Source organism: Eschrichtius robustus, chromosome 12 (assembly GCF_028021215.1).
Source record: "Eschrichtius robustus isolate mEscRob2 chromosome 12, mEscRob2.pri, whole genome shotgun sequence".
NCBI classification, from domain to species: Eukaryota; Metazoa; Chordata; class Mammalia; order Artiodactyla; family Eschrichtiidae; genus Eschrichtius; species Eschrichtius robustus.
Window position 1 is genome coordinate 45914132 of NC_090835.1, and position 15133 is coordinate 45929264.

The following is a 15133-nucleotide window of genomic DNA, read 5'->3' on the forward strand; positions in this document are numbered from 1 at the left end:
ACAATTTACTTCTTCCCTTCCAATTTAGATGATGTCTTTTATTTATTTTTCTTACCTGATTGCTATGGCTAGGACCTCCAATACAGTAGTGTTAAATAGGGGTGGTGAGAGTGAACATCCTTGTCTTATTTCGGAATTTAGAGGAAAAGCTTTCAGCTTTTCACCACTGGGTATAATGGTAGTGTGGATTTGTCATAAGTGGCCTTTATAATGTTGAGGTATGTTCCCTCTATACCCACTTTAATGCAAGTTTTTAGCATGAAGGGATGTTGAATTTTGTTGAATGCTTTTTCTGCATCTATTGAGATTATCGTGTGATTTTTATTCTTCCTTTTGTTAATGTGGTGCACCTTACTGATTGATTTGCAAATGTTGAACCATCCTTGCATCCCTAGAATAAATCCAACTTGATTACGGTGTATGATCCTTTTTATATACTGTTGGATTTGTTCTGCAAATATTTTGTTGAGAATTTCTGCATCTATATTCATCAAAGGTATTGGCCTGTTATTTTTTGTAGTGTCTTTGTCTGATTTAGGTACCAGGCTAATGTTGGCCTCACACCTGTCAGAATGTCTATCATCAAAATGTCTACGGGACTTCCCTGGTGGCGCAGTGATTAAGAATCCACCTGCCAATGCAGGAGACACAAGTTCGAGCCCTGGTCCGGGAAGATCCCACATGCCATGGAGCAACTAAGCCCATGCGCCACAACTGCTGAGCCTGCAATCTAGGGCCCTCAGGCCACAACTACTGAGCCCGTGTGCCACAATTACTGAAGCCCGCGCACCCTAGAGCCCGTGCTCCGCAACAAGAGAAGCCACCGCAATGAGAAGTCCGCACACCGCCATGAAGAGTAGGCCCCACTCGCCACAACTAGAGAAAGCCTGTGCGCAGCAACGAAGACCCAACGCAGCCAAAGAAATAATTTTAAAAAAAGGTCTACAAATAACAAATGTTGGAGAAGATGCGGAGAAAAGGGAACCCTTGTACACTATTGGTGGAAATGTAAATTGGTGCATCTGCTATGGATGTTCCTCAAAACTCTAAAAACAGAACTACCACATGACTCAGCAACTCCACTCCTGGGTATATATCTAGAAAAAAGTGAGAACACTAATTCGAAAACATAGATGCACCCCAATGTTCACAGCAGCACTATTTACAATACCCAAGATATGAAAGAAACCCAAACAACAGATGAGTGGATAAAGAATATGTAGTACATATATACACAATGGAATATTACTCAGCCATAAAAAAGAAGGAAATTCTGCCATTTGCAGCAATGTGGATGGACCTAGAGAATATTATGCTTAGTGAAATAAATCAGACAAAGACAAACACTGTATGATATGACTTACATGTGGAATTTTTAAAAGTAATACAAACAAATGTGTATAGGAAAACAGAAACAGATTCACAGATACTGAAAACAAACTAGTGGTTACCAGAGGGGAGAGAAAAAGGGGAAGGGGCAAGTCATGGGTATGGGACTAAGAGATACAAACTTATGTATAAAATAGATAAGCAATAAGGATACTGGGTATAGCACAGGAAATTATAGCGTTATCTTGTAATAGCATTTAATGGAGTATAATCTGTAAAAATACTGAATCACTATGCTGTACACCTAAAACTAATATAATATTGTAAATCAAACATATTTCAATTAAGAAAACAGATTTATTTCATTATTTCAGTCAGTATTATTTCAAAGATTATTCAATCCCTGGATTAAAAGAAATAAGAGCAGTCTAAATGGAGCCCCTAAAGATCATGCTACAATTAGAATTTTTCAAGGATATTTAGGGGTCGCCCTTAAACTGGCTTCAAGACAGTGAACAGTAAGTCTCATTAGCACTGTAACAATTCTTAGAGAGGCTTTCACAGCAAAACTGACTTCCTATTGATATAAAATCCCTACGCAATCATAATGGAGATGTTTCTTGATACAAGATTTGTCCAGACTGCTTCTAAGTGTATTCAAAGCAATATGAGGGCAACTGGAAGTTCTCCTCTTCAGAAAGCTGCTCAAAAGCCTAACCTATCTTCCATTTTGAAAAGCTCATGCAGGAAATAACTTTTAACCCATCACTTCTGGATATCAAACACAGTCGAAAGCTCACAGAAGCTTAAGAGCACATGAGGGCTTGTGTTCTCCAAATCAAAAAAAAAAAAATCAAATCTCAAGATAGATCTTCAGTGATTAGGTTTTGAAATACTTACTTAATAAAATAGAGCTTGAGACTACATTTTAAAACTGGAAAGAACACTTCCAGTTCAAAATTCACTTCAAAATTTGCCTCCAAAAGGACATTGTGTTACCTCCAGAATTCCTGACCACCTATTTATTAAAAGCAATGTCTAAGAAAGAGACTAATTCAAAACTGAAGGCTGCATATCTATTAGAAACATGAACACAATCACCACGGAATAAGTTTAAGAACCATTTCTTTTCTGTCTTGTGAATCATTTTTTCACGTCATATGAAAATTACCTTGGGAACTTTTTCAAACCAGACACACTCTCATCTGACCTCTGAGATCTTAAGACACATCAGGACAGGGGCAGGGGGTGGAGAGAGAGGAGGAAGCAGTCAGTGTTGTTGAAAAGCTCCCCTCCAACCCCAGTGAGAACCACTGCCCCGAAAAACTCTTCACTTTGTCACCCTTCCTCTCAGCACTTCAGTAATTATAATTAGCCCAGTAACCTCCCTCCTAGGAGCCATTCTACTCAGTCTAACTCTAAAGGTTTCTCTGGTTCCCACTGTGGCTCATACAGAGATTCCCTGTAATCCCAATAATTCTAGGAATCCTTTTATGCATTCAATACATTTCCCAAGTCAGGTCTGCTCCCTTCAACAACTAATCCCTAAGCAACAGACGCCACCACCCCTGAGCAGGAAGGATTAATTAGCCATCTTCGACTCCAAGCCAGGCCAGTGCTTTTCAAGAGCTCCAAGGTCTAGGGCAGTGGTTCTCGAACTTCAGCAGGCATTAGAAGCGCCTGGAGGCTTGTCAGAATGCAGATTACTGGGCCTCTGCCCGCAGAGATTCTGAGTCAGCAGGTCTGGGTCAGGGTCCAGAAACCTGTGTTTCTAACAAGTTCCCAGGTGATATTAATGCTGCTCATCTGCATCACACTGGTACAGGGGGACTCTATGGCGCCAAGAGATGACTAGGAGAAACGGGTCAGAAAATCAGTGACACAGGCAGTAGGCACAGACTGTTACAAGCGGAACAAGGAGCAAGTTGGTGACTCAGCACTGATGACACCATCCTCCAGCCTTGCTCTTGCATCCATCAAGTCAACGGATATCCACCGGGCACCTACCATACATGCTCAGGAGGGAACAACGGCAACAGGGTCCCTACCTTCCTAGAACTGACCTCCTAACAGGATGTATGATGACGTGCATACATCGGGTGCATAAATACCGCTGTGTTCACTGCTATGACGGAAAATACAAAGAGACACGAGGGGCAGGGAACATCCTAATGAAAGAGGTAACATTTAAGGTGAGAACTGAAAGATGAAGAATCGGCCATGTGAAAAGCCAGAGGAAGGCATCCTGGGCACAGGGAATAGCGAGGGGAAAAGTCTTGAGGCCGAAAAGCGCTTGGAAATTCTTGAAAATATCAGAACATGTGTGTCACTGAAGCACAGTGAGGGAATGAGTGTTAGGAGATGTGACAAAAGAGGTAGGCAGGAGCAAAAATCACCCAACATCTTGAAAGTCATGTGAAGAATTTTAATCTTTATCACTAAATGGGTACGTTAACCTCCAGAGCACATTCCTGAGAGGTCGTTACCGGAAAAGAAACCAAAAAAGAAGTTCAGCTCTGTAAGGCGTGCTGGGGAAAATGCAACTGTCATCCCTCTAGGAATCTGTGTAAAGTGTCTTCAGGATGCGTATTTTCAGTTTCTATATCCTCAATCTTTAATGAATCTTCTTAAGGCAGGTGAAATTTTCTTAAGATTATGATGTTAGAATAACTTTGTTTTAGGATCCCCAAACAATGATCTCATACTGTATTCCCCATTCTATTATTAGCAGGACCTTTGTGGCCTATTTCCCCTTGTATCCCAAGTAAAGAAGAACGTTTAACGTTCTCAACCCCCTGCCCTCCACTCATGACGTGAGACAAGAGGCTCCATCTCAACCTTTGCAGGAAAAGCCCAAACCTGCAACCAAAGACTTGGCTTCTAACTGATAGAAAGATGAACAACACACAGTCCTGGCTTTCCAGGAGTTTACAATCTATAAGGGATTATAGTAAAATAAGCTAGCGTAACTAATTTACTCCACAAAATGTGCTAATTGCTTTAAACATTACATTTTATCCTAAAACTCAAAGCACTTGCCAATTCTTAACTTCTACCTAGTACTCTGTAGTATTTCTCTACTATTATCATCCTTTAAAAAACATTTTTAAGATGTTGAAAAGTTTTAGCAGAGCAGTAAGAAGAGGAGATGTGATTTTATAAAGTTCACCCTGTGTGGAAAATGGAATTAGTGGAGCAGCAAACTGGCCGTGGGAGACCAGTTAAGGCCACTCCACTGGTCTCGGTGAGAGATGGTGGTGGCCTGGATTATGGAGGCAGCAGCAGGGCTGCAGAGAGAGGCAGACAGATCTGAGCAGTATCTATGAATTAGAATCAGAGGACAGGTCGACTGGCTGGATGTAAACAGCGAAGGGGAAGGAATTAGGGAAGATAAAGCATCAAAAATGATACCTAACCCTTTGTTTTCCTTAGTCTATCTCCCCTTACCTTCCCCTCCCAAGGGCAATACAGCAGGTTCTGAGGAAAGAGGTCAGAGGGGAACGGGAGCACTGAGCACGAGCGGCTCAGGACACAGAGTGGCAGTGACACAGGAGAAAGAGAATGACATAGAGGCAGCGGCCAGAGCGGATGGAGTCTGTTACGCTGAATAAATAAATTAACTGAATGAACAGATCAGTAAATATACTGAGAATAACTGAAACCAGGTTTCTGTATGAGATTAGATTTACAAACACAGAAAATGGGAAGGCTAAAAAGAATCCTAAGTGTGGGATTAAAATTGGGAGTATCAATATGAATGCATGAGTTTTGTTCCAAATACCCACAATGATAGATATAAGAACAATTCTATATGTATGTGTATGTATGAGTACATATATTTTTTTCTAGCTCTGAATACTAAGAAGGCCTGAAAACAATAACACCCCGTAGCAATAAGCACAGCACCCAGATCGTGGTTGCTAAAAACCAAAGGTCCCTTGGAGAAATGATTGGTTCCAGGCCTGGCAGAGCAAGTACAAAAGTCGCCCAGAAACTGCATGGTGTCAGAAAGTAAGGAAGTGATCAATGATAGAAATAGGTCAGTGGGGGCTTCCCTGGTGGCACAGTGGTTAAAAATCCACCTGCCAATGAAGAGAACATGGGTTCGAGCCCTGGTCCAGGAAGATCCCACATGCCATGGAGCAACTAAGCCCGTGTGCCACAACTACTGAGCCTGTATGCCACACTACTGAAGCCTGTGTGCCCAGAGCCCGTGCTCCACAACAAGAGAAGCCACCTCAATAAGAAGCCTGCGCACTGCAATGAAGAGTAGCCCGTGCTGGCCGCAACTAGAGAAACCCCGCACGCAGCAACGAAGACCCAATGCAGCAAAAATAAAATAAATAAATAAATTTATAAAAAAAAAAAGAGAGATAGGTCAATGGGACACAAAAGCCAGCCTGTAGGGCTTCTAGGATGATCTGAGCATCCAAACAATAAATAATAATAGTGGTAATAGTAGTATCACATGACAATTCATTGAATAAAATAGGTATCCATGATCCTAAGGATATAAATACACACATACATGTGGGAGAAGGGAAAGAGCTTCTTTGAAATAGAATTCCAACCAATACCAAAGGCCTGTTTTTGTACAGCTCATGAGAACAATGTACAATGGTTTTTACATTTTTAAAGTGTTAAAGAAAACAAACAGAGAACATGGAACACACACCATATGTGGCCGTCAAAGCCCAATATACATATCATCTGGCCCTTTATAGAAAGTATTTGCCAATCTCTGATATAAAAGGAATGAAACAGATGGTCATCATATGGCAACCATCACAGAGGCATATGCTACAGGTAAGGGTCCTCAATGATGTTAAGGAGGTTTAATGGCAAAACACTAGATAGACCCAGGTTGAGCTTTGCCCTACAAAATACAAGCCCTGCATCCTTTAAACTTGTAAATGACATGAACTTCCCAGAAATACTGGGGAATTGTTTCAAACTGAAGGAGACTAAAGAAATATGAAAACAATATATAACATATGTATGATACTGAACATGATCCTGGGGCAGAAGAGGAGAGACATTTTGGAGGAAATCGGAAAAATTACAATGAAAAATTAATAAATTAGATGAACACTAAGAACAAAATATAAGAAGCCCAAGATGAAAGAGTGAAGCTTAATGTGTCAAATGAAGAAAGAGCTAGAAGGTATGAGACTTTGGTGGGAACAACTAGAAAAAAACTCTACCAAGAAAAGAAACCATGCTGAGCATAAAAATGAAAATGATAATATAAACCCAATTAAAGCAAGACAGGTTTTTTTTTTTTAAAGGCCCAGGATTAAAACGAATGCCTTAAGATGTGACTCAGAGATGCCTTGAGAAAGTTCACTGGTGTTTTTAGGACAGATACCAGATAGGGTTGAAGAGAAAACAGGCCAGAAAGGAGCAAGCTTGTGGCAATAACCCTTTAAAGAAGTATGGCTGGGGTGGGGGGCTGAGGAGGGATGGAGGTACATCCTAAAAAACTTTGGATATGTTTTTATGTGTGTCTTTTTATTTTTAATGGGGTAAAGAATACCTGAATACTGATTAGAAAGATCTAGTAGACAAGGAGAGGGTAAAGATTTAGGAAAGAGCAGAAATAACCATTTGAGTGAGATTCTCAAAAAAAGAAGAGATGGAAGAATCATGGACACGTTTGTCTCTGACAGGAGAAGGGACAGTTCATCAGCTGTAACAGGAGAGAAAGAACTGAGGCAGGATAGGTGTGGATGCAAATAGGTCCAAAGGTGCGTAAGACAGACACCGGGATAATTCCCGCTGGATGTCTCCATTTTTCTCTGGGAAGTATCTACTGAGGGGGAAGCCATTTACTGAGGATGCAGGAGGGAAAACGTGGGATTGGAGGGTTAAGGAAAGAAGATAAGGTCTGAAATTGGCACAGTGAGAAGCACAAGAATGAGCAGACTAGAGAAATACAGGGAGGGTACCAGATAACGCTGAGAGTCCAGATAAGACTGGTGATGAAAAAGAGTATATAAATAAATCATATGAGAAAGGGCTGTATCTGTTCAACCGACTATTAAATTGATACAACCAGGTTAACACATCTTCATACATAATTATCCTTTACAGCAAGTCATTATAACCGTGGAAGCAAAGTAGTAGACAACCAATCAAAATACAGAAACTGCAAAATCACAGGCGCTTGAACATTAATATGAATTCATTTGAATCGCATGATAAGCCCATTTAACATAAAGTCTGAAAGAGGGAGCTAACAGGAAAAGTCAAGGGACACTAGAAATATACCTTGGTACCAAATCCTGCACCCTAACCACTGCCATGGTTTTCCACTATCACCTCCAAATAGTTTTTGAAACTGTAATTCACGGTCACACAAGATCCTATTGGAATTTCCTGACAGTCCTCCTGCTTCGGGAGAAAATCAAATTATTGTTCTTACCAACTGTTACTCTGAGATTTCTACCTATCCAATGAAATTTACTCTGTATCTAGCACAGTTCTTCAAGCTTGGTATTTAAATACATGCAAACATATCCCCAAAATATGCTCCATCTTACCGATATTGCAGTTATCCTAAGAGAATCAACGGTGGAATGTTTGAATAGGTACCATAAAACAGGCCCAGTTTCTCCTGTAATAAAGCCCTGGGCCTGAGCAGAAAAGGTAGTGCAGACATTTTCAATAATCTTTGCTGCCATGTGATTCACAACACGTTCTTCCTAGAGAGAGAGGAGTAGAAAACAATGAGAAAATTAAATAGGTATTATTTAGGATGAGAAATATATACACATCATTTCATAATCACTGCTTTATAAATAAAGCCCTGATACCAAGAGTGCCCCTGGATGTGTTAGGTGTTTTAGGAGGTGTGGTCATTTTTTCAGGCTATTATAAAACTATTACATTTGGTTAATCACTAAACCTCGCATAACATAATTCTCCACATATTTCAATAAAAAGGCTGAAATAATCTGGAAAATACACAATTATAACTTATAGCATAACATAAAAACTGGAAGATAATTTTAAAATCATAAGGAGTATGCAGAACAATCTTCAGAAATTACTCAGGGCTGGAAATAATTAGTGTACCAATAAGCTAAAAACCACTTAAATACAGGGCATCAAGGAAAGTCCGAAGAAAGAGATTGCACCAGTGGTGTGACCAAATTAACCCTTAGACTAAAGGCTGCTCTGGATAGTTCTAACAATGCTTAAAAGTCTCAGAAAGGATCAAACTGTTTCCAGGTAACTTAAATGAGTCCAAGAAAAAGCACAAAAGTACTTAAAAGGCTATAAAGAAACAAAAGTGCCCAACATAAAAATCACAATGTCTGACATCCAATTAAATTCACACACACTAAAAAGCAGGAAAATATGACTCATAAAAAGAAAATTTAATTAAGGGAAATGACACAGGTGACAGAATAAGAAAAAAGTATTTAAATGGCTATTATAAATACAGTCCATACACTCAAGAAGAAAGAAGAAGCAAGCATAAGGAAAGAAATAGAAAATTTAAAAATGACCCAAATCAAAGGGCTAGAGATTATAATGTCTTATATGAAAAATACACTGAATGAAATGGATTAACATATTAGACTCTGCAGACTCAATGATTAGTAGATTAGTGAAGACACAACACTTAGCAAAAAAAAAAAAAAAAAAAAGAAACAACTATCCAAAATAAACACAAAAAGAAATAAGACTGGGTAAGAAAGAAAAAAGCATTGGAACATTAGTGAACTGTGGGACAACTTCAAACAACCTAATGTATGTGCAATGAGAATCCCAAAAGGGGGCAGAGGGAGGCAGAAAAAATATTTGTTCGAAGAACTACTGGCTGAAATTTTTTCAAATTTATGAAAATTAATAATTCACACTCTAAGAAACTCAATGAACCTCAAGTAGAAAAAAGAAAAGTCACACCAAGGTACATCATAATCGAACTGCTAAAAACCAGTAATAAAGAGAAACCTGTAAAAGCAGCTAGAGTAAAAAGACACATTATGTAGAGCTAATCTAACACATAACCTAACAAAAATAAGGATGACGGGAGACTTCTCATCAGAAACAATGCAAACCAGAAGACAGGGGAACAATATCTTTAAAGTACCAAAAAAAAAAGAAAAAAAGATAACTGTCAACCTATAAATCTATACCCAACAATAACACCTTTCAAAAGCAAAGGTAAGGGACTTGCCTGGTGGCGCAGTGGTTAAGAATCCACCTGCCAATGCAGGGGACACGGGTTCGAGCCCTGGTCTCGGAAGATCCCACACACCACGGAGCAACTAAGCCCATGCGCCACAACTACAGAACCTGTGCTCTAGAGCCCACGAGACACAACTACTGAAGCCCACGCACCTACAGCCTGTGCTCTGCAACAAGAGAAGCCACCGCGATGAGAAGCCCGTGCACCGCAACAAAGAGTAGCCCCCGCTGGCCGCAACTGGAGAAAGCCCATGCGCAGCAACAAAGACCCAATGCAGCCAAAAGTAAAAATAAATAAATAAATAAAATATTAAAAAATAAATTTAAAAAAGAAAGAAAAAAAAGAAAAGGAACATTCTTAAAAAAACAAACAAACAAACAAAAAAACAAAGGTAAAAGTGAGGAAAATAGGGACAGGTTGGTAAAAGGTACAAATTTTCACCTGTAAGATGAATAAGGTCTGGGGATCTAATGTAAAACAATGTGACTCTAGTTGATAACACCATATAGTATAATTGAAATTTGCTAAAAGAGGAGAATTTAAATGTTCTCACCCCAACCCCAAAAAAAGGTAACGGGATAAAATATGAGATGACTGATGTGTTAGCTCAGTGGGGGAATCCTTTCACAATGCATGCATATATCAAATCATCACTTTGTACACTTTAAATATCTTACAATTTTATGTCAATCATACCTCAATAAAGCTGAAAAACAATTTAAATACCTATCTCTGATAAAACAGACAAAAAACAATCAGCATGAACATAGATTTATATCTATATCTATCTATCAGATTAAACAAGCTTGACCTACTGCAAGAAAAAAAGCACATCACCCAACAATGGCAGAATTCACCTTTTTTTCCCCCTAAGTACATATACATACTGAGTCATGTGAGAAGTCTCAACAAATTCCAAAGATTTAAAATCATACATACAGGGCTTCCCTGGTGGCACAGTGGTTGAGAATCTGCCTGCCAATGCAGGGCACACGGGTTCGAGCCCTGGTCTGGGAAGATCCCACATGCCGCGGAGCAACTGGGCCCGTGAGCCACAACTACTGAGCCTGCGCGTCTGGAGCCTGTGCTCCGCAACAAGAGAGGCCGCGATAGTGAGAGGCCCGCGCACCGCAATGAAGAGTGGCCCCTGCTTGCCGCAACTAGAGAAAGCCCTCGCACAGAAACGAAGACCCAACACAGCTAAATATAAATAAATTTTTTTTAAAAATGAAAAAAAAAAAAATACATACACCACTCCCTCTAACCACAATACCATTAAGTTAAAAATAATAGTAAAAAGATAAATAGAAAAAACATAAAGACAGGTATTAAATGAGAAAGAAACAAAAGAGGTATAGAATTTGTTAAGTTTACAAAGCATGTAATGGGGTGAAACAGTTAAAGGAACATGAAAATTTACAGAGAAACCCAACCAATATAAATCGTAGAACCCTGTGGAGCTTCCCCCTTAAGATTATCTGCCACAGGAGAAGAGGAGGTACAAACCTCACCCTAGCAGTGAACATACCATACTTTGTGGCTCTCACCCCACCAAGTCTCTGGAAGCTGGTCTACTCCCTACTCAGTGCAAACTCAGGATCGCTTCTTTGTGCCATTCTCAAAGGTTTGCTTCAAGACACATTAGGTAACTCCATACTTAGTATTGCATCCTACTAACACTAGCATTCCAAATATTATGAATAGTGGTATTAAAAGGAAAAACACAAGAAACCCTGTATCATTCCTATTCCACATACATGTTGCTCACTTTCACTACATAAAGGCGAGGAGAACTGTGCGTACCCGCAGAGAACCCAGTGTTGATGGCACACACATTCTTTATTAGGAAGATTAAACTTAAACTGTGACAGTTACAAAAACAGAAAATACAGCTGCACATTTTCACTTTTATCCAGTATCAAGAATTTTAACTTCTCTCTCATTTTTGTTAACTAGTGTCTAAAAACACTTCAAAGATAATACATATAATGGCTAACACCTCTATACATTCTAATTCAAGCCCCATCTCTTTCTAATTAAATACAAGCAATTTACCAACAGTTTTCTTTTTTAAAAAGCACTAAAACTGAAAATTCAATTTCCTCTTAAAAGAATTTTGTTACATCAAAATTATCTAATAAGCTATTGTTGAGAAATGAATAATAAAGCCAACCATTTATTTTTTGAACCTCACATTTTAACATATGCCAGGTGTCAGTTCAGCACCCATAATTATATACAGACTATTATGCAAGCTATAAAAAAAAGAGGTGGTTGATTAGATACAAATGCATAAATTAATCTTCTCCTCTAAACATGTGGAACCACTCTAGGTACTATTTCCAGCTTCTGTGTGCACTGTACAGTAGGTTGCTACCTACCCAGATAAAAATAACTACCTTCAAGAAAAGCCAGCTTTCTCAGCCTCCCTATTCCATGCACATACAGAACATATGCCATGTAAGTTCAATGCCAAATATTCCTGAGATCAATACAGCAATGATACCAAGGGGAGAATTGCTCTTTGCTATTGTCTACAAACATGAAGGTCAAAGCAATGGAATGGAAAGCTGTCAAAGAGGGCCCAAGTCAGAAGCATGTGGAAGATCAACCAACACAGGTACCTTTCCTTATACAAAACATCCGATGGGGCCCCAGGGCTTGGCCAATATCAAACTACTCAAGAGTGGCACACCTGGGACTGAAATCCACATCCTCTGACTCCCAGCTCAAGGTCTCCGAAATGCCAGCCCCAACTCTGAAACGATGACTCAGTGTCATCCTGGGTACCTTTTCTTCTATACTGCCACACTCTTTTTAAAACAGTTATACCATATCTTCCTTTTTTTTTTTTTTTTTTTTTGCGTGTTCCACCTTAAATGTCTCACTCTAAATACTTCCCCTCTTTCCACCTGAGCATTTACATCTGTAACAAGATCAAAGGCATTTGACTCACATCTCTATTACCATTGTTAAAATTATAGAAATCATAACAGGTTGACCTGTTTGGAAAACAAGGTCATAATCTCTTAGGTAACCTTTTGAAAAAGAGAAAACCTACTGAAAACTATTTAAACAAACTCATGACAGTCCCAGTGTAAGACTATCTTCCTCTCCCCAAGTGGATCTCACAGCATGCCACAGGATAAGGTAGGCCTGTGGGCAAATAACTTTGAAAACATCGCATAGGATATGCGCCCATGGAGATCCATAATTAAAAGCTCTGAAAAGTACCAAATACAAACAAACGAAACTATTCAACCTTGTTTAACCCAGTGTGTCCCAAGGTATTTGACCGGAAAACCCTTATAACATGTGTGAATTTCCCATGGCAAAGCTAGTTATCTATGCACAATGAACAAAAACAATATGTATAATTTAAAACTAAAATTGTCTTCTAAGAAGTCTACGTATCAATTAAAAAAGTAAAATTTCCATTCCGCTTTTCTCTCAATGCACAGATTAAAGGGAGGAGAAAAGGGAGTACAAACCAGAATCAACGGCCCATGTTCAACAAGGTACATTACTAAGTTTTGAAAGTGGAAAAAAGAAGTCAATTAAGTTAGGCAAAAAACATCTCAATATATTTAAGAACAACAGAAATAGCACAACAATGTGAGTTACCTAACTATATACTTAAAGGTTAAGATGGTAAATTTTATATTAAATATATGTTTTACCACAATTTAAAAAAATACAAGAGAAATAGAACAGACCACAATCTTGATCTATACCGTAATGCAACTTTGTTACTGCAACAAAAGAAAAAAGAGGCAATAAAATCCCACCCACCTGAAAAAGTTTAAACCATCTCATAAACAACCCTGGACCAAATAAAATTTTAAACTAGGGATTATCTATAAAATAACAATAATGGAAACACTACATGTCAAAACAATGGGATACAGCTAACATTAGGTTGAAAGTTAATAGCCTTAAATGTCTCAGTAACTACACAAGAAAGAAAAAGAGAAAAAAAAAAAAAAAAAAAGCAAATGTAGTTACAAAACAACAATAAATGGCATACTAAACCAGGGATAAAAAAAAAATTTTCTTTCCAAATAAATGAAGATAGGGCAGTGTCTTAATCATTTTCGCCTTTCCTGTGTCCAACCAGTACATAATATGTTTCATAAATGCTACCTATAAAGAACGGGAGCTGTATACGACAGAGTTAACTTTAGCAATGAATTAAATACATTAGCTGAATGTCATCAAGAATTCAAAGGAACTTCAATCATCTTATTCCAGTGTTTTTTAAACCAAATGTGTCATTCTCTTTTTAGTTTTCTCATTGAGTATGCCCTCCATTTTCACTAATATCAACCAATTCTCCTCAAATTTATTCATAGATATATACTCTCAATCAACATCCCAACAGGTGAACTTGCATATAACTTTTAGAATCAACTTTTTAAGTAAAAAGGAACCAAAAAAAGCTAAGAAACTCATGAAAAAGATTAAAATGGTAAGAAAAAACACCCCTCTATATTTTTAAATTATTAAAAATAAATACTATTAATTTAGACAGCATGGCACAGATAATAGGTCAACAGAACTAAATAGAGACCAGGAAGAGACATGCACATTGACATGACAGAGGTACACTGCAGAGCCGTGGGGGGAAGATGGACTTTTAATTAAGTGATGCTGGGATAACAGATTATGTTTATTTTTAAAAATAAAACTGGATCCACGCATAGCACCACACACACAAAACAATTACAAATAGCTTAAACTTCTAAAGGGAAAAAGGAAAAATAAAACTTTTAGAAGAAATATGTAATAGACCATCTTAATGAAGTTGGAGTAGAGAACCTTTTCTTAAGATATAAAAAACACAAATAATAAAGGAATGGATTGATAAATTTCTATTAAAATTAGAAACTTCTGCTTATCAACAGACACTGTAAAGAAAATGAAAAGACCAAACACAAATTAGAAAGTATCTGGGATACACATAAATAACAAAAAATTAATATCCAGAATACGTTTTAAAAAAACTCCTATGGGTGGAGTACCATGACATCTGAAATTTTTTCAAACAGTTCAGAAAATAAATGAATGAATAAATAATAAATACACATATATGGATAGATATACACACACACATATTACAACAAAGCAAAGAGGGCAAAACGTTAACAGTTGAACCTAGGTGATGTAAATAGAGGTGATCATTATAGTTTTCTTTCCTTTTCTAATACTTGAAACATTTTATAACAATAGGCTGGGTGGGTGGGAGGGTGGGAATGAAGGTGTGCAAAATTCCTACAAAGCAACAGAAAAAATTAAGACAATCATTTTCACAACAGGAAAAACTACAGAAACCAAAATAAATAGAAAAAGATGGTCATTCTCATTAGTTATCAGGAAAACGCATATTAAAACTACTTTGAGGGCTTCCCTGGTGGCGCAGTGGTTGAGAATCTGCCTGCCAATGCAGGGGACACGGGTTCGAGCCCTGGTCTGGGAAGATCCCACATGCCGCGGAGCAACTAGGCCCGGGAGCCACAATTACTGAGCCTGCGCGTCTGGAGCCTGTGCTCCGCAACAAGAGAGGCCGCGATAATGAGAGGCCTGCGTGCTGCGATTAAGAGTGGC

At 38.4% G+C, this 15133-nt stretch overlaps 1 protein-coding gene across 4 annotated transcripts in view; it reads right to left on the reverse strand.

The window, feature by feature from the left end:
* The window catches only part of ULK4 (unc-51 like kinase 4), a 540948-nt gene that overhangs the window by 427176 nt on the left and 98639 nt on the right, over nucleotides 1-15133 (reverse strand). For all 4 annotated transcript variants that reach the window (XM_068558236.1, XM_068558233.1, XM_068558235.1 and 1 more), the window contains one exon: nucleotides 7872-8033. In XM_068558236.1, the coding sequence (XP_068414337.1) occupies nucleotides 7872-8033 (162 nt within the window). The remainder of the gene's footprint in view (nucleotides 1-7871; nucleotides 8034-15133) is intronic.